This window comes from Toxorhynchites rutilus, chromosome 3 (assembly GCF_029784135.1).
Source record: "Toxorhynchites rutilus septentrionalis strain SRP chromosome 3, ASM2978413v1, whole genome shotgun sequence".
Taxonomy (NCBI): domain Eukaryota; kingdom Metazoa; phylum Arthropoda; class Insecta; order Diptera; family Culicidae; genus Toxorhynchites; species Toxorhynchites rutilus.
This window is the reverse complement of record NC_073746.1, coordinates 104,926,052-104,950,956: the sequence shown is the minus strand read 5'-3', so window position 1 is coordinate 104,950,956 and position 24,905 is coordinate 104,926,052. Positions and strand designations below refer to the sequence as shown.

The 24,905-nt window shown below is 39.9% G+C and overlaps 1 protein-coding gene across 1 annotated transcript; it reads left to right on the top strand.

Annotated features, from left to right (window-relative positions):
- The first annotated feature begins 342 nt into the window (after nt 1–342).
- On the top strand, nt 343–2,013 carry LOC129773373 (uncharacterized). The gene has a single exon (XM_055776970.1). It carries the CDS (start codon nt 343–345, stop codon nt 2,011–2,013), a length of 1,671 nt encoding a protein of 556 aa, XP_055632945.1.
- Nucleotides 2,014–24,905: the final 22,892 nt, after the last annotated feature.

The window sequence follows — 24,905 nt, the reverse complement described above, 5'->3', positions numbered from 1 at the left end:
TATCATTTAACGGAACCATTTCTGTGTCGCTTCTCACAGCGAAATCTCGCTCCAATTGACAATCTCGAGAAAAAGAAAAGGAAAATTTCTATCCCACGGTTGGAATTATCATCGGCGCTTGTATGCAGTCATCTCTTCGAAAAGGCGGCTGAAAGTATAAAACTGTCAATACAACCTTATTTTTGGACGGATTCTATGATAGTCAAATGTTGGCTATCATCTGTGCCATCACGCTGGAATATATTTGCGAACAGGGTCTCAGAAATCCAGCACATAACCAGGAAGGGGATCTGGAATCATGTGGCTGGAGCCGAAAACCCTGCAGACGCATTGTCACGTGGAATGACACCTGATCAATTATTGAACCATCAAACATGGTGGCATGGGCCACAGTGGCTTCATTTAGAGAAAGAAGAATGGCCGAAATCGGTCAAATACACAATCGAAGAATTAAATCAAGCGACAGTGGAGCAACGAGCCACTGTTTCAGCTCCTGCTCAAGAAATAAAAACCAGTTTCATTTTCACTTTGAAATCTAAATTATCGGATCTAGTGCGGATCGTAGCTCTTGTAAGGAGATTTATCTACAACTGCAGAAACTGTCAGAACCGCAAATTAGGATTTCTGACATACGAAGAGCGAGAAAGTGCTCTATTACGATTGGTTGCATTGGCACAAGAGGAAAGCTTTCATCTAGAGTTGACTGAGTTAAAAACTAAAAATTCAATAACGTTTCCATCTCGAATAAGATCATTGAATCCTCGTCTCGTGAACGGACTACTTCTCGTCGGCGGCCGGCTGAATTATGCTCAGATTTCCGTTGGACGCAAACACCCATTAATTCTGGACAACCGTCATCCACTCACCACGCTGATTGCAACTCATTATCACGAAACCCTTCTTCATGCTGGCCAACAACTGATAATCTCCAGTATGCGCGAGAGATTCTGGCCTATTGGAGCAAGAAATGTAACACGCAAAGTGATACACAGATGTCTCAAATGCTTCAGAACACGTCCAAAAAGTCACGAACAAATAATGGGTGACTTACCAGTTGAACGCGTCACACCAGCACCACCCTTCACGAGAGTGGGAGTGGATTATTGCGGACCGTTCAACGTCCAGTATCCGTATCGAAAAGGTAAACCAATCAAATGTTTCATCGCAGTGTTCATTTGTCTAGTGGTCAAGGCTATCCACCTGGAAATAGTCGCAGACCTCACAACTCAGTCATTCATCGCAGCGTTAAAACGATTTGTCGCACGCCGTGGTCGTCCAGAAATTATCATGTGTGACAATGGCCGAAATCTCGTCGGAGCTCGGCGTGAATTGGACGAATTGAGAAGGTTATTCAATAACCAAAGAGAATCGATATCGAAGGAAGCAGCTACTGAAAATATAAATTTCAAATTTATTCCGGCAAGGTCTCCCAATTTTGGCGGTCTCTGGGAGGCAGCAGTCAAATCGATGAAGAGTCACATGAAGAGAACATTGGGCAATGTCATACTTCATTCAGATGAATTGGCCACCTTAGTAGCTCAAATCGAAGCTTGCCTTAACTCGAGGCCAATTACACCTCTCAGCAACGATCCGAACGATTTAACCGTCCTTACACCAGGACACTTCCTTATAAATCGACCTCTAATGGCGATTCTTGAACCATCTTTACAAGAAATACAGGAATCGAGACTCTCCAAGTGGCAACGTGTCCAGAACTATCTCCAACAATTGTGGAGACGATGGTCGACACAATATCTATCAAATTTACAAAATCGTACGAAATGGACGAAACAGCGGAAAAATCTATTCGTTGGCACGATGGTTCTGCTGCGAGATGAGAATTTACCCCCTCTCAAATGGAGTTTAGGACGAATTATCGATATACACACCGGCGAAGATGGTAACATCAGAGTGGTTAAGGTACGCACAAAGGACGGAGTTTACGTGCGAGCCATCTCCAAAGTCTGCATTTTGCCGATAGCAGACAACGAGTCACCATCAACTGAGGAATAATTTTTCCTTCATCATGCGCTTATAGCGCTGCGGAGACCTACGTTCCAGTGGGCCTCCGCATTCCAGTTAAGTCTTTCGTTAATAAATTATTCCATAAAAATTCAAAAAAATGTATGTCCTCCATAGCAAATCTCCAGCCAGGCATGGCTGCCGGTCATCTCAGCGAATCACGCGCATATTTTTCTGGAAAATCAACCCCAGCTCATCTAAGTTCCTGTTCATTAAATTCATAGGGCGTCAAGTAAACAGTGGGGGTAAAGTTACCTCCACGCGAAGTTATGTATCTTGACATCGTTTCTGTTCTCGCAATCAATCACTCTTCTACTCAATTGGCAGGACACAAAAATTGAACTCGCGCAGCATAATCCAGAATCAGATCTACAAGAGCGGACATGAGGATTCTACGTCGGGATCTCCAGAGAAGAGATCACATCAATTTCCACAACATATTCATCATCAGTCGATCGGTCATCGGAAGCGCGAAACGCGCTTGCGGAGGCGGACCGCCTCCGCAGATCAGGGAAGTCGTTTACCAATTGTCAATTCTTAGTAAAAAAATCGCCTCTCATTTTACTTATAGCATCAATGGAGCCACCATGCTGTGGCTCTCACGTCGTGAATGGCAGAACCTCCATCTACAGTCCATGAGTCCATACATCGAGAAGACATCACCAGTCAGGCGAAGATATTTACTACATTCATCCATATGGGAACCCATCATAATGGAGACGCTGAATACTGCACGAAGCAATGTTTACTATGCTTCATGAAGAAGCATTTCATGATTTTTCATATTAATTTATATTGTATCATCCGGATAGGAAATTACAGTTATAGCTCATATGTGTGTAAGGTTGAAAGCAAATTGCATTTCAAGGCGGCCGGTATGTTTAAGCATTAGCCCAAAGTTTTATAGCAACTTAGGAAATGAATTTCTGATATTCGCATGGCATGAGCCCACCGTGCAATTACTACAATCGTTAGCAGCTAGGATACGAAAGATCAGCCCATAAACGATCGATCGCTTTCACGATCGTCGATAGAGCCGAAGATAAGCAATAGAGAACTATAGATATCTGAAATATCTATTGCGATAGATAGACTTAAGTCAGTTGAAAATAAAATCTCGAACGAAGTAGTCACCTCTTGGAATAAAATCAACTGTTTAAAATAAACCGTTAGTGACAAATTCACAAGTCGCGTTTTCTGATTGAAACCGGAAAATAGAAGTGCATGTTCAAACAGTCTCCTTTTAATTCTGGATTGCGTTCGATAAGGTTGAAACGATGTTGCGCCATTGATTTGCAATCACTTATCAGTTCATGAAAATTGGACCGTCGAGGTTAATGTACAACATATCTCCCTTCCGAGTTCCTGGACGTCGTAGATGTAAAAAATATTCAACCTGTTTCTTCTGGAGTGAATAATGGGATTTCGGCTTGTATCTCTTTGCTTTCTTCGATGTTAAGTAAGGATATGGCTACGATAGAGCAGAAGTATTCAGCCCTGCAGGAAGAATACTGCTGGTGGAATCGGTTACTAGCCACCGCAAAAACGGAAAAGTTTTCTTTTCTGGATCGTATTTCGGCATGCACGGCTGCTCGCCGATTTTTGGACATGAACATTCGTCCTATTTCCCTTCAGTCGTAGCAGTTGAGCCATATTCTCAGTCATCAGATTGAGTTGTGATGCTCTTTGCCATAACGGTCAACCACAACCAAAACCGCCGTCAACAGGAAAGACTGCAACCGACTTCCGGTTGTTTTATAAATATGGCAGCGAAAAGAATAGATAATGTGGATTCGTCACTTTCGGAGACCAAATTCAAGTTGGTATTTATTCTTGAAAATTTATTTGATCCAGAAGCACTTGTATTATCTTCGAATCCGGAATGGAGGAGGGAGAGATGTGGTCGTTTGCAGAATCTACACGTATATTTTGATGGGCAGTTTCTGGAAAAATGATCACCTCGGAAGCAATGTGAACAGAGTCGACTTCCGCTCATCAAAGTTAGCCGATCAACAGCACTTACTTTTCAAACATGTAGTACATTGTTTGAATTTTCATTAAAAAACTACACTGAAAAAATTGTTCTAAAAATTGAAATTAAATATTCTTAAAAACTTTTTTTTTTCAAATTCTAAAATAATATGGGAATATCCCTTAGAAAAGTTAGAATTTTTATCTTCACCGCAAAATATTAGACTCTTAATTTTCTTTTTTTTTTTCATTAGGGTGACCATTGCCATTTTAGGGTGGTCCGAAAAATCAACTTTTTCCCCTTTTGTACAAAAATGACTTTTTTATAACTTTTGAAGTACTGAACCGATTCCGATGATCGACATATCAAGTTAAAGTTAATTAGTCAGTCTTTCTTGGAAAAGTTTTACACAAAATTTTAGTATATGTTTTTTAAAGTTTTCGTGGTCTCGGGACCAAGGGCGCTATATTTTTTTACATTTGTTCTTGAAAGGTGAGCGTTTTTTACATAACATATCCAAAAATCAGAGAGGCGCTATTTTTTGTTCTTGAGTTGTTATTTTTCAAAATTAATCGTTGGTCCGAAAAATCAATTTTTACCCCTTTTTTTCACCACAACAATTCGTAACTTTTGAACTACTAGACCGATTCAGATGATCGATACATCTAATTAAAGTCAAAGAGCTATTCTTGTTTAGAAAAAAATATTAAACTTGGGAAAAAATAGAATTTACTTCCGAAATTATTGGTTGTAATTGTTTTTCATAGTTTACATGGTTTCGCGACCAAAAGTACCATATTTTTTATATTTTTTTCTTGAAAGCTGATTTTTTTTCACATAACATATCCGAATTTCGAAAAGATGTCGTTTTTCGTATATGAGTAATGATTTTTCGAATTTAACATGTTTTCATTTTTTTTTCAATATTCCTATGTGACTATACTACACCTATGCAACTAGAATCCAATTCTTACGCAAGTGTGGTATTGAAAACCAATTCATTGGCTTTAAATTGATATATCTTCTTCTTTTTAGATGGCATTAACATTCCCAGTGGAACTTTTGCCTTCTCAACGTAAGTATTACTCGCGTCATTTTTATTAGTACTACTTAGTTGAGATTTCTATGCCGAATAACATGCCTTTAATTTATTCTGGACTGACAAGCTCTAGAATACGTGTTGACCACAGTGCAAATCGGAAGAATTTTTTTGACGAAAAATCCCCCGGCCAGAACGGAAATCGAACCCGAACTCCCGGCATGATAATGTGGGACGTTAACCACACGACCCCGGGAGCACAAAAAAATGATATATTTATCATCTGAATCGGTCCAGTATTTCAAATGTTATGAATTATTGAAAAAAGTAATTTTTGAAAAAAGGGGAAAAATATTTTCCCTACGATTAACTTTGAAATTTGAAAATTAACTTAACAGTTAACTTTGAAAAATCATAACTTAAGAACAAAAAAAAACACCTTCCTGAATTTAGAATATGTTATGTGCCCTTGGTCCCGAGACCATGTAAACTATAAAAAAACAAATAAAATCAATAATGACAAAATCAAAACCTAAAATCTTTGCAAGTGTAACGAAAGACTAGCTAATTACCTTTAATTTGATATGTCGGTCATCTAAACCGGTTCAGCAGTTCACAAGTTATGAATTTTTGAAAAAAGGGAAAAAAGTCGATATTTTGTCACCCTATTGAAAAAAAATAAAAAATAAAAAAAAATACGGGTTTAATATTTTGCGAAAAGGAACAAAATTACCACTCTTCACGAAAATCTTCCATTACCATTTCATTTCTCAGTAACCTATTCTATCCAGGATTTTCACATTTTCTGTATTTTATAAAATACATACTCCTGTTGCTTAATCCTCGTCGCCAATTGTAGTATCCTTCGCTCTCAAATAAAACCACCAATTTATCGTCAAAACGTTCGTACTTTTATTTCGCACCACTGCACAATGGTCCAGGTGATGCATTTAAGTGATAATTAGCATTAAGAGTTCGACAGTTATTCTCTAGACAAAAACTGCCTGAGACAAAATTGTTACATATGATAGAGCGCTCATGTTTATGTTATCAAAAATAGGGTGACCAAAATTGTCGATAAAATAAAAAATATAACTTTCTTATTTTTATAGATAGAGGTGAACATAGTTCGACAATATTGTAGTCCCAGTTATTTGAGACATCTTTGTAGAACAAAGTTTTTTCTATCACTTGAAATAACCGATATAGCGCTTTTTTCTATGTTACGTTAGGGTCATCATGAAAAAAACTGTTTTCTTGATCTAACTTTTATATTTCATATTCTACATACAAACTGTCTTCAAAAGACTTTTAGAACTTACTAATACAAACATTTTGCGATGCGGAACTTGTCAATATCTCAACTTCACTCAAAGTTATTGATATTTCTTCCCAAAAAACACGTTCTTTTCATTTGTTTGTCCTTCTTTTTGAGGCAAACATAAAAAATGTATCTAACTTTCTTGTCTTTATAGATAGAGACAAACATAGTGTGATAATGTTGTAGCACCAGTTATTTTAAACAACTTTGTAGAACAAAACTTTTATCTATCTTTAATTATAATCGAATTAGCGCTTTTTTTCTAAATTGCGTTAGGGTGATCATGAAAAAACGAGGTTTTTTGCTTTTACTTTTTCATTTCAAATTCTACTTTAAAACTGTCTTCGTACGACTTTTAGAGCTTATCAATACCAACATTTTGCGATGCAGAACTTGTCAATATCTTAATCTCATTCAAAGTTATTGATGTTTTTTTTACCCAAAAATTCATTATTTCAATTTTAATTTACTCAAACACGAAAAATAGAATAGTTATGTAAATCACACACCATGTAGAGTGAAATATGTTCTTTCAAATGCCGCCAATAAAATTTGTTTATGTTTGCCACAGAAAGAGTGACAAACAATTGAAGAGAGCGTATTTTTTGGGAAGAAATATCAATAACATTGAGTGAAGTTGAGATATTGACAAGTTCAGCATCAGAAAATGTTTGTATTAGTAAGCTCTAAAAGATTGCATGTAGAATTTGAATATTAGTTAGAGCAAGAAAACAGTTTTTTTCACGGTGACCCTAACGTAACTTAGAATAAAAGCGCTATATCGATTGTTTCAAGAGATAGAAAAAAAAACCTTGTTCTACAAAGATGTCTCAAATAACTGGGACTACAACATTGTTGAACTATGCTTACCTCTATCTATAAAGATAAGAAAGTTATATTTTGAATTTCATCGACAATTTTGGTCACCATATTTTTGATAACATAAAAATGAGCGCTCTATCATATGTAATAACTTTGTCTAAGACAGTTTCTATCTAGAGAATAACTGTCGAGCTCTAAATGCTAATTTCGACTTAAATGCATCACCTGGACCATTGTGCACTGTCTTCAAATTCGAACCCTGTCTGAATCCCTTTTCTTTTTTCTCCCCTCCAAGATCATTCATTCAGGTATGTCTAACTGTTATCTCTCTCTGTATTGGTTCAACGTATCTCAGGTGTAGGATACTACAGTTCCCTTGGACTTACCCAATATAGTTGACGTATAGGATTCTCAAAATAAACCCGTTTTTTATCCTCAGTCACAATCCAATGGAGAAATGATTTTCTTTTGTGCCTGGCTTTCATATTTATATACCTAATACATCAACCGCCGAGCCACTTCCTGTTTCCACTAAACAAAAACATCCGAGAAACACAGTATCCAGGCATATCAATAATAATAACGCTTAGGTTAAGTTGTTTTTGAGGTAATTTTGAAATTCAGAGAAGGAGAAGGAGAAGGAGAAGGAGAAGGAGAAGGAGATTTTTCACAAGAGCTTGTCATTTTCAAAACAAAAGAAATGAAAATGACTAGTTATTTGTTCATTAGTGGGTAACGGTTTATTTGTCAACCAAATCCTGATTGCTGACGTTTGTGTCTTATTAATGATCATATACGCGAAGGTGTCGCTTATCTTTCGAAAATTCAATTGAAATTGCTTAGAATTCAACATTTTTTGTTCAACACGATAATACAGAATGCCCTTTTGTAGCGAATACGTCAAAGCTGGTCTTATTTTCCCCGGAAATCGCACGCACGTATTCAGGTAACAGCACCACTGACAATCTTCCTCCCATTGCGGGGTGCTTCCCTTCAAGCTTAATTGTACATATTTCGGTGCCTTTAATCTCCGAGGAAAGGACCGCCAAGCAACAGATGTAATTAAAACCGTAAACGCTCGTGTTGCACGAGGCTTTGGAAAAGAAACTGTGTCACGTATTCAGCTAACCACCTCTTTGTTGCCAAGGGGACCTGAGGAATGGGCATCGAGTGTCGTGTGCTAGTAAACCATATATATTAGGTGTGGTATTCTTCCACGTTTTGGGAGGGAAATAATAAACCACCTTTGAGGCAACTTGATTTACGTCTTTCAGAATTTTATTCGCTCTTCAATAGATCATGTTATGCCTGCCTTCTTTTTTTCTAGAGTGCCAGAAGACGTATATGTATACTCATCTCATGATAAAAAGTTGCTCGAGGACTTTTTCCGTCGAACGAAAAAAAAATTAGTGAATAGCTAAACAGGAAACATATTACTTCCGGTCTGATGGGATGAAAAAATGTGCCCATATCCGACTAAATCGGATTCCCATCACCGGTTCCGAAGCATCGCAGAATAGAAACCCGAATGTCTGTCTCCGGGCCATTGGTTTTCCATGTCTAGTCCATTCAATCGAAGATGCTATCTTCCTCTCATATATTTCTATGATTTGAATCTGATAAGGATGCGAGCAGAACTTCCCACTTGGCTTGTGTGGGTATGTCTTATTTTGAATAGGTTACTCGGATGATGAGGGTAATAATCAGATTAGTTTCGTAAATCAAAGCCCATTTACGGAAGGAAGCATTTATTACCATCGAAATTGAGTGGCACTTCCAGCTAAGCAGCGAAATTTAATCGGGTTGCATCATCGAAAACAGGGGAGCTCCACCTGCTCCGTGTCGACGGAGGAAAAAGAAAACATATCGAACGATGAAAATCAATGATGATTCATTGATTTCGTCGGCCCATCTCATCTGTACTACCTTGGTGGGAGCGTTATACACCACCCTTGAACGGAATTGATTTGGCGTATCACAATGATACTCCATAAATTTTATTCTGGTTCAGATTTTAACATCCATGAGCAGCAGACCAGCAGATGGGAGCATTCAAGCCTCTTCTAACGCCGACGGTTTGGTTTAGTCGAGGCAGATCGTGACTACACCAAGTTTCGATATTATTCGGCGGGAGAGAATTTGGGTCTATGAAAAATGATGTTATCAATAGAGTGTGAGTGATTTATTTTTCGCCACTGCCGAATGATAGGCAGAATTTGTTTTCAGTGGTTATAACTGCAACGCAACGAGGTGTGCTGCGGCTTTTGATTTATTGTCTGCTGGCTTCAAATTAATCGGGGAAATAATTTGATCCAACACTGGAAAATGCATGACTTCGTTTAGAATTTGATAAAATTTGACTGATATAGTTCGCAGTTAAATATACAGTTTATAGGATGGAAAGGTTGTTAAAATATAAAATTTACAAACATGCATTTCCAACAATTCTGCTATGTCCTAACTGTAAAATAAATTCGGAATTCGATGATTGCATCACAGATGATTTCCTCGTTGCGAAAATGTCATCACTCTTTTCAATTGATCAACTCCTACTTACTTCAGTATTAACTGAGTTCGTTTTCAATCGAATACGCATCCAAAAACCTCATTTCCTCACGTAACCACTCAATAGCTCATGTCAACCGACAACATCTGTTTCCGATAACAAAACACAACGAACCAGACAATTTGAATTCCCTCGGAGTGCGGCTCTAGATTGCATAATAGTGTCCCCCCGCATCCTCTACATCCTCTTCAATCGATTCGTATGGCCACGATTGCAAAACCGGGGCGAATGACTTTCGGGAATACGTTCGGGACCACCAATTAAATATCGGTACACTGTTGTTCCAGCTTCGAGTCCCGGTTTTCCGGCAGATCATATGCCGGAACAGCAGATTGCAATCAATGCGAATCGATGTTGGGGTACTAAAATTTATATGCATTTAGGGAAACGATACCTGTGGATCGATATCTGGTGGTTTGATATAACGGAGCCCGGTGGTAAGCGGGCTAATTGGCAATTGAAGACAACTGGGAGCGCTAATTATTTGCCTCAGTTTGCAATCGGTGCTCAACGTAAGTTGTCGTTGCGAAATTGGATGTATGAAATGCATTCAGTATGGATGAATTTAATGTATCCTTAATTCGTTTAATTATTGCACTATTACACTGGTATAACATCAGAAGTTTCGAACCCTTCTTTCACGCCAATTTCAGTTCTCGATGAAAAACCCATCAACAAAACAAAAGGAAGCGAGTGAATGCAGCATAATTTTCAACCATCAAATATTTACTTCACTTGTGCATTAAGTGGAAAAAAACCTTTTTTTTTGTGTCACTGTCTTCACTTTTCAACAGTATCCCTTTTGCGCCCAACGTCCTGTCGTTTCAATGATACGAAGGAATGATGAGAGCGAGATAATAATTTTTCACCCTTGGTTGTCTTCCAACGGCTCGACCTTGGCGGGGTGTTTGTTTGCGTTGGGTACATGAACTTTTCTATAGAAGTTTTCAGCCTTGGATGTTGAATGAAAATTATCACCTACCTGAAGCATTGATATGGACGAGAATACGGCCCTGAGAAAGTTCCCATCATTTATCAAGAATCGAGCGTGACATTGGGTTTCTTGGAGCTCGGCGGTAAATATAAAATTTAAAGGACAAGGTTCTTTTTGCCCTTTCAGGTTTCGTTCATTCTGGTTTATCGTTACATTCAGTTTTCTTGTCACATTAATTTCTGCATTTGCTTTATGGCCTTACGACTATGCTTCTTCATAGTTCCACTATGCTTCTTCTTTACTAAATATTAGGTTGGGGAAAAAGTTATCCATTATTTCCTCGATATCTGGCTTCAGTGATCAATATCTCGCGTATTATCGATCATACAATTTCAAATTTAGGCTCGTTGTAAAGGTGACATATCACACTTAAAAACATATTTTGCTGTTTTTTGTTTGTTCCATTCAGTTGTGAGTTACAGGGTGTTGACAAAGGAAGTCAACAAAGAGAAAATTCGGTACATTTTATACTTTTTCTTTTATAAAGGCAAAAAAGCAAGCCAGGCCGCTGAAATTGCGATTTTTGTCTATGGTGCCAGTACTGCAACAGTAAAATACGTTAAATTTAATTTATTTTAATTTTTTAATTTTTTCTAAATTTTTTTCATAAAAATTTTTTTTTTGATTTTTTTTCTAGTGAATTACACTAAATTCAGATCTTTACTATCAATCAGTCTTCAGAATGCAACTCGGTGCTGATGCGCAACAAGATTTTTATAGTCAGTTAGCTCCCACTCCTTGTGCACACATGCGCTCTGACGAATGAGCACTCTCCGAAACACAGATGAAATGTTTGGTTGACAGAAATGACCAACAGAAGAGGCGTTGTGTTCCATCAGAAAAAAGGCAAGGCCACACAATCCAGAAAGCTAGATTGGAATGTTTTAATGCATCGACCATATAGTCCGGAGCTGGCACTAAGCGATTATCACCTTTTTCTCGCATTGCAAAAATTCCAGAGTGATAAGAAGTTGGGATCAAGTGAAGATTGTTAAATCTAATGCTAGTTTTTCGCCACGACACGAACCTAGACTACATTATGAAACATTAGAAACATTATGAAGCTACCTTCCAAAGCATATTCAAAATAGTTTTGAATTTCACCCAAAACATAATGGATAACTTTTTCCCCAACCTTTTAGGTGTACCGATAAGTTTCTTCGGTTTTACAACAGATGGCGTAACTTGATTATTATTCCAGTGAATCAAATTTCCAGACTTTCGTTGGAAAGCTACTGTCATTGCGCGTCTTTTTCAGTATATGTCAAAAAGTTGAAGCGTAAACAAAATAGTTTTTTGCCACTTCGAATATGTCGAATTTCGTACCAACGAGAGTGTTTTTGCGGGGAGTATTACTTCATTACTTCAATACGAAGAAAGAAAGCTGCGGAAAGTCATCACATTTTGGTGGAAGTTTATGGTGACCATGCTCCAACTGAGCGAGCGCGTCAGACGTGGTTTGCACGGTTTAAAAGTGGTAATTTTGACTTGGAAGACGAAGAACGTTCCGGACCGCCAAAAAAGTTTGAAGATGAGGAATTGGAGGCTTTACTTGATCAAGATTCGTCACAAACGCAACAAGAACTTGAAGATACACTTGGAGTAGCTCAACAAACCATATCCGATCGTTTAAAAGCAATGAGAATGATCCGAATGACAGGACCAGCACTTCTCCTATTTTGATGAAGTCAAAAATTGGATTGATTCGTGGTTAGCCAACAAACCGGCCGATTTTTTCCGCAAAGGGATCCGCGAATTGTCTGAAAGATGGGAAAAAGTTGTGACTAGCGATGGGCAACACTTTGGATATTGAATTTGTAACCATTTTTGCAGAACAAAGCATTAATTTTTGAAAAAAAAAACGAAGAAACTTACCGGTACTCCCTGTTCAAGTTATAATTTAGTAGCATAAAGTAGGACATTTCTCAGTATAGCAATCACGTACAAAAAAGCACGAATGTCATTTTGTAGGTTTGTTAATGAACTTTAATATAAAGAACATGAAATTTATTCGTCAGCTGTTCGGATGAATTTTCGATCTTTTCATGTGATACTCATCATTTTCTGTGCAGGTCTGTTGGTAACCGTTTTTGCTATCTTGTTGCACCACTTTTCCATTTGAGCTGGATTTTCATGGTTCTGCCATATTTCTTCAGTTTGCCTATGATAATTGCCCAATATCTTTCGATGGGACGAAGACCCGGATAATTTGGTGGATTGATCTTTTCTCAGGGGATTCGATCTTGTTATGTACTTGACCCCATCCCGGCTGTCACGACAGCTTGCCAAGTCAGGCTGGAACTTAGGACTTCGGACCCGCAACACCCCTTTTACGCTTGACAAGGTAAAAATTGTTACCGGCCATTTTTTTTTTTTATTAATTCGTTTATTTTTACAGGCTCAGTTACTTAAGTTTAAAGGAGCCGAATTCTTAAATATATTTTTAAAACTATATATATATAAACAATTTTCTTACATCTATGGTTAGTAAGGTGGAAAACCGATTACTCGCGGTGTACTCGAGTTTAGAAGGGTGACATATTTTTAGGAGAAGGATGGGATATAAGGAAATTGTAACAATGTTGATGAGCACTCAATTCTTAAATCTATTCGTATATCTATAGTTTATTTACATTTCAACTTATTCTACTATTTATAGCAAGGGGACGAATTACCCGCAAAGGAAGGAAAGGAGGGTATAAGAATGTAGGGACAATCATACACGAAGATCTATATCTTTAAGGAAAACATATATATGGGACATGTAATCAAGGTCTAACCGAGCCAACACATCTCTCACCGGCACATTGGGCTGTCTTCCTCGGGCCCGAAGGGAGTTTTCTAAATTCGATCTGGCGACCAGATACACCTCGCACGACCAAACAACATGCTCGATGTCGTGATAACCTTGGCCACAAACGCAGAGATTGCTGCTGGCAAGATTGAAACGGAAGAGTAGTGCATCTAACGAACAGTGATTGGACATGAGTCGGGAGAAGGTGCGAATAAAGTCCCGACTCAAGTCCAGACTTTTGAACCACGGTTTGAGGCTAACCTTTGGGATAATCGAGTGGAACCACCGGCCCAATTCATCTTCATTCCACTTGCGTTGCCAGTTAGCGATGGTATTTTTGCGAACTAAAGAATAAAATTCATTGAAGGCGATTTGACGCTGATATATATCGCCTTCAATTGCACCTACCTTTGCCAATGAGTCAGCCCTCTCATTACCCGGAATGGAGCAATGTGAAGGGACCCAGATAAAGGTAATGACATAACAGCGTCTGGATAAAGCACTCAAAATTTCTCGTATTCTCTCAAGGAAGTACGGCGAGTGCTTTTCCGGCCTCACTGAACGGATAGCTTCGACAGAGCTAAGACTATCCGTTACAATGTAATAGTGTTCAACAGGTCGTGAGGCGACGCTGTCCAGCGCCCAGTATATCGCTGTCAATTCAGCAATATATACCGAGCAAGGATTCTGAAGACTGTGTGAGGTGCTAAAAAATACGTTGAACACTCCAAATCCTGTGGACTCATTCATAGAGGACCCATCAGTAAAGTATATATTATCACAATTGATACGCCCATACTTTGCATTGAAGATTGTAGGAACGAACCCCAATCTAAGATAATCTGGATTTTCATGGATTTTCTCCTTCATGAACAGATCGAGGAATACACAGGAATACAGAAGGAACAACCTGCATAGAGGTGAATTCATGATATGAACTCATGAATCCAGAATGAAAATTTAGCTCGATCAATTGCTCAAAATTTCCGATCACCAATGGATTCATAACCTTACACCGGATGAGGAACCGAAGAGATAATAAATTGAAGCGATCTTTTAGTGGGAGTACGCCTGCCAAAACCTCGAGACTCATGGTATGCGTTGAGGGCATACATCCCAACGCAATACGGAGACAAAGATACTGAATTCGCTCGAGTTTAATGAGGTGTGTTTTGGCAGCTGATTGAAAACAGAAACTGCCATACTCCATCACTGAGTGGATAGTTGTTCGATACAACATTATAAGATCTTCGGGATGGGCTCCCCACCATGTGCCGGTAATTGTACGGAGAAAGTTTATTCTTTGTTGACATTTTTTACTCAGATACCTAATATGGGCCCCCCCAAGTACATTTGGAGTCGAACCAGACCCCAAGATACTTGAATGACATAGCATGAGTGATCGGTTTACCCAAAAGTTGAAGCTTTGGTTTTGCTGGTCTATGCTTCCTAGAAAAAACCACCATCTCTGTTTTCTCCGTGGAATATTCGATCCCCTGCCCAATGGCCCAGGTTGAAAAATTGTTCAAAGTATCTTGTAAGGGTCCTTGCAGGTCAGATTTGTTTGATCCTACGACAGACACCACTCCATCATCTGCAAGTTGTCTTAGGCTGCAATTTTGTGTAAGGCAATTTTCGATGTCGCTTACATAGAAGTTGTACAAAAGGGGGCTTAAACATGAGCCCTGGGGGAGGCCCATGTAAGAGACCCGACTTACTGCCGAATCTCCGTGAGAAAAGTTCAAATGTTTCTCACAAAGCAAGTTATATAACATATTATTCAATAGAGGCGGCAGACCCCGAGAGTGTAATTTGTCTGACAAAACCTCTATTGAAACAGAATCAAAGGCCCCCTTTATGTCCAAGAATACTGAAGACATTTGTTTTTTTTCGGCGTAAGCCATTTGAATTTCTGAAGAAAGCAACGCAAGACAATCATTCGTCCCCTTGCCCCTGCGGAACCCATATTGTGTATCTGAGAGTAGGCCATTCGTTTCAACCCATCGATCAAGGCGAAACAAGATCATTTTCTCCAACAATTTCCGTATACAAGACAGCATTGCTATTGGGCGGTACGAATTGAAGTCGGACGCGGGTTTTCCGGGTTTTTGAATAGCTATAACTCGTACTTGTCTACAATAATCTGGAACAATATTATGCTCCAGAAACCAATTGAATAAGTTCAACAAGCGATGTTTCGCCACATCAGGGAGATTTTTCAGCAAGTTGAACTTAATTCTATCCGATCCCGGAGCAGAATTGTTACATGAAAGGAGAGCAAGAGAGAATTCTACCATCGAAAACTCGGAATCAAGATCGCACCTACCTTGTGGTATATCTCGAACAATTTTTTGCACAGGAGCGGAATCAGGACAAACCTTCCGTGCAAAATTCAAAATCCATCGATGTGAATATTCTTCGCTTTCATTCGTTGAAGAGCGATTTCTCATGTTTCGAGCCACTTTCCATAATTTTTTCATTGACGTTTCTCGTGACAAACCTCCCACGAAATTTCGCCAATAAGCACGTTTTCTCCCTTTGATCAAGTTTTTAAATTGATTTTCAAGGTCCAAATACGTTTGAAAATTCTCAATGGTTCCACGTTTCCGAAAAGCTTTAAATGCATTCGATTTTTCTACATAAAGCTTGGAACACTGGCTATCCCACCATAGATTGGGAGGCCTTCGACGAATAGTGGAACCTGGGATGGGTTTACTTTGAGCGCGAACCGCGCTGTCATAGATCAAACGAGAAATGAAGTTATACTCCTCCAATGGAGGCAAACCATCTCTGGAATTGATGGCTAGAGCAATCGCGTCCGCATATTTTTTCCAGTCAATGTGTCTTGTGAGGTCATATGTCATGTTTATAGATTCAGAAGAATTCGACCGAATGGTGATGGAAATTTTGATTGGCAAGTGATCACTACCGTTGGGATCCTGGATTACATTCCACTTGCAATCTAACGATAGTGAATTCGAGCAAAGCGAGAGGTCAAGAGCACTTGGGTTAGCAGGAGGTTTAGGTACACGTGTTGTTTCCCCAGTGTTCAAAAGTGTCATATTGAAGCTGTTACAAAGATCATATATCAACAGTGAACGATTGTCGTCGTACTGTTCCCCCCAGGCAGTTCCGTGAGAGTTGAAGTCTCCCAAGATCAATCGTGGCTCAGGAAGGAGTGAGCACATGTCATCAAGTTGTTTGCGGCTAACCGCAGCTCTCCGAGGCCAATACAAGCTGACAATACAGAGGTCTTTGCCTCTGATGTTTGCATGACAAGCAACAGCTTCGATCCCTCCAATAGGTGGAAGGTCAATTCGAAAAAATGAGTGGCACTTATTGATCCCCAATAGTACCCCTCCGTATCTGTCATCGCGGTCCAAGCGTATAATATTAAAATCGTGGAAAGAGATATCATCTCGCGAAGAAAGCCAAGTTTCGGACAGAGCAAAAACATCACAATTGAAGTTATGAATTAAAAATTTGAATGTATCCAATTTAGGGATAAGACTACGACAATTCCACTGAAAAACAGTGATATCTCCGACCTCTCTATCTAAATTAGACATCAAGAGAGATAATCATTGCAAGGAGGGGCCATGTTTGCATCAATTGCTGTAAAATTGTCTTTAATACAGGAAGCATTGAGATGACAAGGGTTCTGATGGAGTCGGAAACATTAAAACACTTGAAGATTTGATCCAAAAGTTCAGACAACTTTATAAATCCCGATTGGGAAGTTGAGCTGGACGGAAAAACAGGGACAGTTGGGGTTTTTGATGTCCCCTCGAGTGCTGGGTCGTTTGAAGGTGAACTATTCCCACGGAAGCCAGGAGGAACCTGATTTTGCTTGTCCGCTGCACTCGATGTTTTAGGCAAGCTAACTGGGGGTATCACCGGGGGGACTTGTTCTTGAACTTTGGGAGTGGTCACATTTTTGCGCCGGGGATTCCCTTTGAAAATAAACGGTGTGCCCCCGCTAGCTGTGTCCGCTTCCATTTCATCAACTGGCAACGTGGAAAAGATATTGTGTGTTGAGATTGGTTGTTGTTGTTGTTGGGCCAGTGGAGAAGCGCCCTTTAAAATATCCGCAAAAGTGCGCTTCGAGCGTTCCTTTAAAGAGCGCTTCTGTTTCTCCCAGCGACTCTTGTAAGTTTCACAAGCTGAGAGCGCGTGTGGGGATCCTCCGCAATATGGACACTTATGCTCAGTCGCACTGCAGGATTTCCCCTCATGTTGCTCTCCGCAAGTGGCACAGCGCTCCTTGTTGGCACAATAATCTGAAGTGTGACCAACTGACTTGCATTTGTTGCAAGTCATGGGCTTTGGCACGAAGAGTCGCACAGGTAGTCTCAATTTGTCCACCATAACGTAGTCAGGGAGGGCGGCACCAGCAAAGGTGACTCGAAACGAGTCGGACGGCGTAAATTTAGTTTGGTCCCCATCATGGGAAAGTTTCCCGAGTTGGCGACAGTCCAAGATTTTCACTTCCATTGAGGGGAGCTTCTTGAACTTGCCTTTTCCTTCTGCTTTTATTTGTTCGCTCGTCAGACCCGTTTCAGTTATCACCCCCTCAATTTCTACGTTATGGGAGGGTATAAATGTTCGATATTCGAGAGTGAAATGTTGATCAGCAACAATCTCGTTTGCGTGTTTCCGTTCATTCACGACAACCCGCAATTTGTTTGGTCTAACCCTGCGAATTTCAGATACAGAAGAGTATCTGGCCAGATCTTTCATGATCTGAATCACGTTAAGGCTTTTTCCTTTTGGTTTTGGCCGGAGGAAAACAACCCACGGGCCAGTTCCAGGTGCATCTTCTGGATAAACTCTGACACGTGGAGCGGAAACAACAGAGGGAGAAGACGAGGACGAGGACGAGGACGAGGATTGGGTTGGATCGGAAACATCAGAAGGGGGAAGCGAAATCGATGATGGGAGAGGGGGAGTGGAAGTAACAGTGGGTTCAGAAGGGAGGCTTGCTATTTTCTTAGAGGGGGGCTTGGAAGGATGAGCAGATTCGTCCCCAGAAGAATTATCTTCTTTTTGAGGGACTCGTTTATGTTTTTTCCCAGATCTTAAATGGGATTCATTATTGGAGATCTCCATCTCTGGAGATCCTCCACTATCCTCCATTTTACAAAAATTTCTGTCTTATTTCTAATATATTATTGATTTTAACAATAATCTCGAGAAAAAAAAATAACAAAACAAAAATAAATTATGATAATAATATTAAACAATGAACAAATGAGTTGAATAATAATATTAATATTAAATATGTGTACCTTAATATAAAAGTTGTTCCGATACTGCGCTCTACTGCCCTAACCAGGGAGAGACAGAGGCTACGCGCTATGGATCAACACAATAGCGCAAGAATAGCTCACACGGTCACGTGATGATAATTCCCGTTAACGACAGCCACACGATGGCGATCCCGTTATGCCGATGTTCAACAGCCGCCAAGGGCTGCAAGCTGCAAGAGCGCTGCTTCCTTTGTTCCACTTCACAAAAGGTCAATTCGAAAGCGGACAGCAATGACCTTCACTCGTACACTATACCAATCGCACAATAGTAAAAGTGGCAACGCACAATAACGACACTGAACTTTACTCGTCAAGAGTTGGATAGCGAATGATTTCCGGCCATTTGTCCGAAATCAATTTTTTTGTATGTTACATCGTAAAAAATGGGTTTCTACTTGTTCACACGTGTTCGTACAGCTTCCTTGCACGGGTTTTAGGAACCATATTTTGTTTCAGGGTCCTGTTGCGGTGTTTGCTGGCATGATACGACCGCAACCCTTCTCGCCTACAGATTCTCCGAACTGTACTGTGACTCGCCGCGTACTTCTTCGCCAAATCCTGTAAGAAGATAACAGGATTTTTGTGGACTGCTCGAAACACCTCTGCTCGTAGATTCCGGTCATATGTTCCACCTCTACGGCTGATTGGGTTCGCCCGATCCAACGTAAGGGGAAGATTGGACCGCACGAATTTCACACCATTAAATGTACACTCTGTCCAACTTCTATAAGACCAGGTGAAGATCTTGCTACTTTGAGCCATTGTAAACAAACAATGCTTCAACTTATATTCTAGTGTATTGGTATTGGTGACTGCCATACACCGCATGATTTTCATATGTGTGTGTGCAAGCTGTAATATATTCTGTTAAGTGTTATGTATTTTTTTAAATGTTGTACATAAAGGGTGTGTCACATCAAATTGCATCACGGAAAAAACGCTGTAGAAATTTAATTTTTAGGAATTATATCTTCAGCTTTCGCTTTAAAATCAGATAAGAGTGTATAGATCACGTTGGCCATGCTTCACTGTCAATTTTTCGTAAATTTGGAAAAATGTCGTCGAACGAAAAAGAGCGTCGTGAATTAATCCTGTGCACTCATTTCGAGAATCCGGAGTTGTCATATCGGGACATCGGTAAGATGCTGGGAATCGTCCAATCCACGGTCAGCAGAGTACTAAAACGATACTTCGAGAACCTAACCATCGACCGGAAGGTGAAGAACGGCAAAAATGGATGCTCCGTCAGTGAAAAAGATCACAAGCGCGTAGTTAAGCAGTTTAGACGTGATCCGAGAAGTTCGGTCCGGAATGTCGCCAATAAGCTGAATTTGTCAAGTTCATTCGTCCAGCGGACCAAGCAGCGGGAGGGCCTGCGTACATACAAGGTTCAGAAGGCTCCTAACCGCGACGAAAGGCAAAACATGGTGGGGAAGACGCGAGCCCGGAAGCTGTACACCGAAATGCTGACGAAGCCGCATTGCCTGGTAATGGACGACGAAACCTACGTCAAAGCGGACTTTCGTCAGCTGCCGGGCCTGTTGTTCTTCTTCGCAGAGGACAAATTCAGCGTTCCGGAGGAGATTCGCAGCAGAAACTATCCAAGATTGCCAAAAAGTACATGGTGTGGCAAGCGATCTGCTCTTGCGGAAAGCGGAGCGCCCCCTTCGTGATGACCGGCACGGTAAACGGGCAGGTTTACCTTAAGGAGTGCCTACAGAAGCGCTTACTACCACTATTGAAGCAGCACGAGGGCCCGACCATCTTCTGGCCGGATCTCGCTTCGTGCCACTAGTCAAAGGACGTGTTGGAGTGTTACGAAGCCAACGGGGTCACCTTCGTGCCAAAGGAAATGAACCCGCCCAACGCGCCGGAGCTTCGCCCAATAGAGAAATATTGGGCGATTATGAAGCAGGACCTCCGGAAGAACCCAAAAGTTGTCAAATCGGAGGCGGACTTCAAGAGAAAATGGATTTCTGTTCAAAAAAAAAACTACAACCTGACGTTGTACAGAACCGTATGGACGAGGTAAAGAGGAAGGTGCGAGTATACGGGCTTGGGCTCGAAGTATGAATAAAAAGAAAATGCCAAAAGTTGCTTAATAGTTTATATTTTACTGTCTAAAATTTTCAAAAGGATCGGTCTACTGGGCGAATTTCTACAGCGTTTTTTCCGTGATGCAATTTGATGTGACACACCCTTTATATACTTACTTATTAGTAAAATTATTTATTTGTGGAATTATTATGTTGATATGTTGATATATTCTAATGTTGTTCCGTGCATGGTTAAATTTTCTCATTCATACTTGCCAAACTTCTGCTGAAACATAACGATCCCGTACACATGATACAGGCTATTTTCCGTTGATTGTTGCACACAACGATGTTCTAACTTGTATTAAATCGTTGTGTTGTTGTACGCAACACGGTATCTAAGAGCGAGGCAAAGCTCATGTTCCGCCGCACCAATACATGCTCCGAGCGAGTAGCTTAAACGACGCTCTAAGTGCGCGAGGATAAAAAAGAAGCCAGGTTTCGTGGAAGATTCGCGAGAATTAGCTGACTCAACCTTGACAAAAAAAGAGGACAATGATGACTTGTTTGGTCGCGTGAATGGGGGTTTGAGGAAACTCGCGGTTCAAAAGGAACATTATTTGCTACGGCAAACATTGTTCTCATGGAGCAAATGGCTAATTATCTCAAGGAAATGGAATACCTTTGCTCGTTCACTTGGATCCGATCTGTGGAAGAGGCAGTAGTGCGATTTTTTAAATCGCGTCGCGGTGTGTTTTTTGAAGGAAATTCAAAGTTCAAGTTAGATAGTTGATCGTTAAGGTGAAGGTGGAAGCTAGCCATTGTAGTAGTATAGGTAAAACCACGTGTAAAAATGGGGTAATAGTGTTTGTGAGAGAAGAGCAAAGCACATGTAAATAGATCAATTCACTTATCAGACTGTGTGGCGCTTCATTGACACGAGTCTTTGAATACATTTGAAAAAAAAATAACAATTCAATACTGAAGTTAAATGTATGAACGATATGTTCCGATGAACCATGCCAATTGCAAACATAAATATAGAGAAGGGGTATTGTTGCATATGAAGTAAAATTTTGATTATACGCGAGCGTAACATGTGCAAATTTATAACACATGCGAATTGGGGCTCTTTTGATATTAACAAGTTCTACCGCATAGTAACTCGATGCTGATAATTCCTCAATATTTTCCTTCATTGGTCGTATTGTTTTCACATATTCACGTTGGAGAACCTTAACCCTTCTCTCCGTTGGCTGAGATATTTTGATTGAATGCAATACTTTTCCGTTTATTGTTTTTGAAAGCATAGGCAGCCGTGGCAGTGTTCCGAGCTCTGCAATACAATTTTCTTACCCAATATTAAAGTTGCTAAAACTTACATTATAGACCCATTAAACGTAAAAATAATGATTGTATTGATATCAACACTATTTTATTCTATTGATTTTCATGACATGAAAGGCTATGACTCAGGAATAACATTTTATTGAGTGGTTTTGATAGCTGTTTCGATGATGTTGTCTGTCATCAGTGTCGAAAAAATAACGATGCTTTCACCAATACAAACAAAACCATTGCCGAAGATTGAAAAATGAAAATTTAACTTTCAGAGCACTTGCTCGAGTTTTCCGACGTTTTTCACTATACAGTGCGACAGCAGATGAAAATTTAATATCTTGTGAGTAATCGATTAGATTTTGGTTGATATTACTTCATGGGAAGTGTGCGAAAACGATAATTTTCTTCACATAGTTTCGCGCAATTATTGATTTTCGGGCGAGGGGTGAGGGACGGAGATGAAAGAAATGAGCGCCATTGTGGCAGCCATTTGTGGCTAGCTTCCACATTCACCTTAAGTGTGTGTGCTTGTGCGATAAAGCTCATAAAAAAACGTACAACGCTTTTTATTGGGGATTAATTCTTATGCGAATTCCCCGGTTCACACAACCTTCTGGCTCGGCACATCGCAGGATCCAATTGGATGTACTGCTGACCCCACGATCTGGAGTTAAAGTTTCCCGACAAAGACTATTTCCGTCGGAAGGGAGTGCTACGTCACAACAGCACTCCAGCACGATAAAGACAAAACGTGAGTACCCAACCCGTAAAACATGCGCATGTGGGTGGGTATTTTATATAGGGGAATATAATGAGAATGATACAGTGATCACTGAAATAACGTCGACGCTAAAGGAATGGAGGCGCACCGGGAATTGTAGACCACACTAGAGGATAGGGAAATATTTCTTATACAAATTAGGAGAATACATGTTGCGAAATTAATAAATGTTTATTTTTAGGTAAGGCAATTTAGGTTCGTTTTTTTTGGAGAAGCCGTTTAAGTCGTTCGTTCGTGGTAAGGTAATTGTTGTTTTTCGAGTTTACGTCTCGAGTCTCACTGCTGCTTCTGAAGCAAGAGGTGATATTTGGACAGCAGAGGATTCTCTTCTTGGTTCTTTGCTCGAGGTAGATCTGCGGATTTTTTCCAGATCCCTTTGATGTCGGCCGAGTAAGTCATCGGAACGCGAGTACTTCAAAGGAGAGAGTCACTGTTTGAGCGATTCTAATTAATTTTTCGAGCTTCAAAGCTGGTTCTTTGCTGGGCAAATATTGCGCGAGTGGTCCTCTTAGAGATGGCGCTTAAGGCACTCGCAGATCCTTTTGTGGCTTTGACCCTGGATAAATATGCCACTTCAACTAAACCAAGCCTCATTATGCGGAACTTTATGTGTTCCTTACTACATTTTTGTATGCAAGAGAAAATTCAAATTGAGACTCTAGGTGAATAGGCCAAGCTTATTTCATACATGTACCTACTATATCAAATATGATTTGAACAAATTTGGACGAAAAAAACGCATCAATCTATACCATTTATCTTGATAAGTGCGGGTAACCACTTTGCCCCCACTATGTGACCACTTTACCTCCAACAAAAAAAAAAGTTCGATTTTCCTGTGCACTAATGTGTAAAAGCTGCCCAATACGCAAACTCGGTTGATGCGAAGGAATCAACCTTGCGAATCTGGATTGGCACTTTACGAGGTTGAAGTAAAGAAAAGTGTCGAGTGAATTTTCCTTGTTCCTGGAACAAACTGAATTTACCGCCTTCGCACTAATTCCCTACGGAACGAGCCACGAACGGAAGCTAACCAGTGTTATTCCTTTCAACAAATTGAACTGACTGCCTTCGCACTAATTCCGTACGGAACGAGCAACGAACGGGAGCAGAATCAATCTATTAAATATCAACTAAGCGGGAGGATCAACGAGTACAAGATCTTCACTTCAACTCCGAGCGCAAATTTTACAACTATTGCTGCAGACGTTGGAAAACTTGAATCTGAAGAACTCTCGTCAGTCGATGCAATAGGAAGTTTCGGATTTAATCGTACGACACGATTCCAAAGACTACTTACTTTATTCAGAGAACCTTGGGTTTTTATACAATTTTTATCCTATCCTAATTCTGGCCTAAATTCACGTCTAATGTGCGAAGGAAAGAGAAAACTATAATCGTTCACATCACATGCAACCTGGTTAGAACTTATCTTTGACTCATAACGATAACAAATGTGTGCGATCTATTTGGTCCCTTTCCTTTCCGTTATTCTATTGCATTGGGTTTTATTGCACCCGCTACCGGTAAGTGAGATTGCTATTTTAGGATCGTATACACGGTTCGCTCTTATCGAATCATGTTTTCCTTCTGTCCTTCTTTCGATCGTTTACGAAATCATATTTAAATTGCCTAATTCTTTCGATTTCTTACACTATTGCAATGACATTTTTTTGTTTCTAGTATTAAACGATCTAAGCCAACGCAAAAGACCATATTGTGATATTCCGTGAAACACCGGTATATCTCTTATATAAAATACCTTACAATCGTAACACATCTTTATTTATTGACGCTTCAATCCGAACTCCCTTTGTTTACATATCTCATCAGAGCTACACTCTAATTCAAGATAGCACATCCTCCCCTAACAGGAACAATAATAGGAAAAGAACGTGATATAATCTA

Excerpts from the sequence above, each read along its gene's own strand:
- LOC129773373 (XM_055776970.1), top strand. The coding sequence starts at position 343 with ATGACACCTGATCAATTATTGAACCATCAAACATGGTGGCATGGGCCA.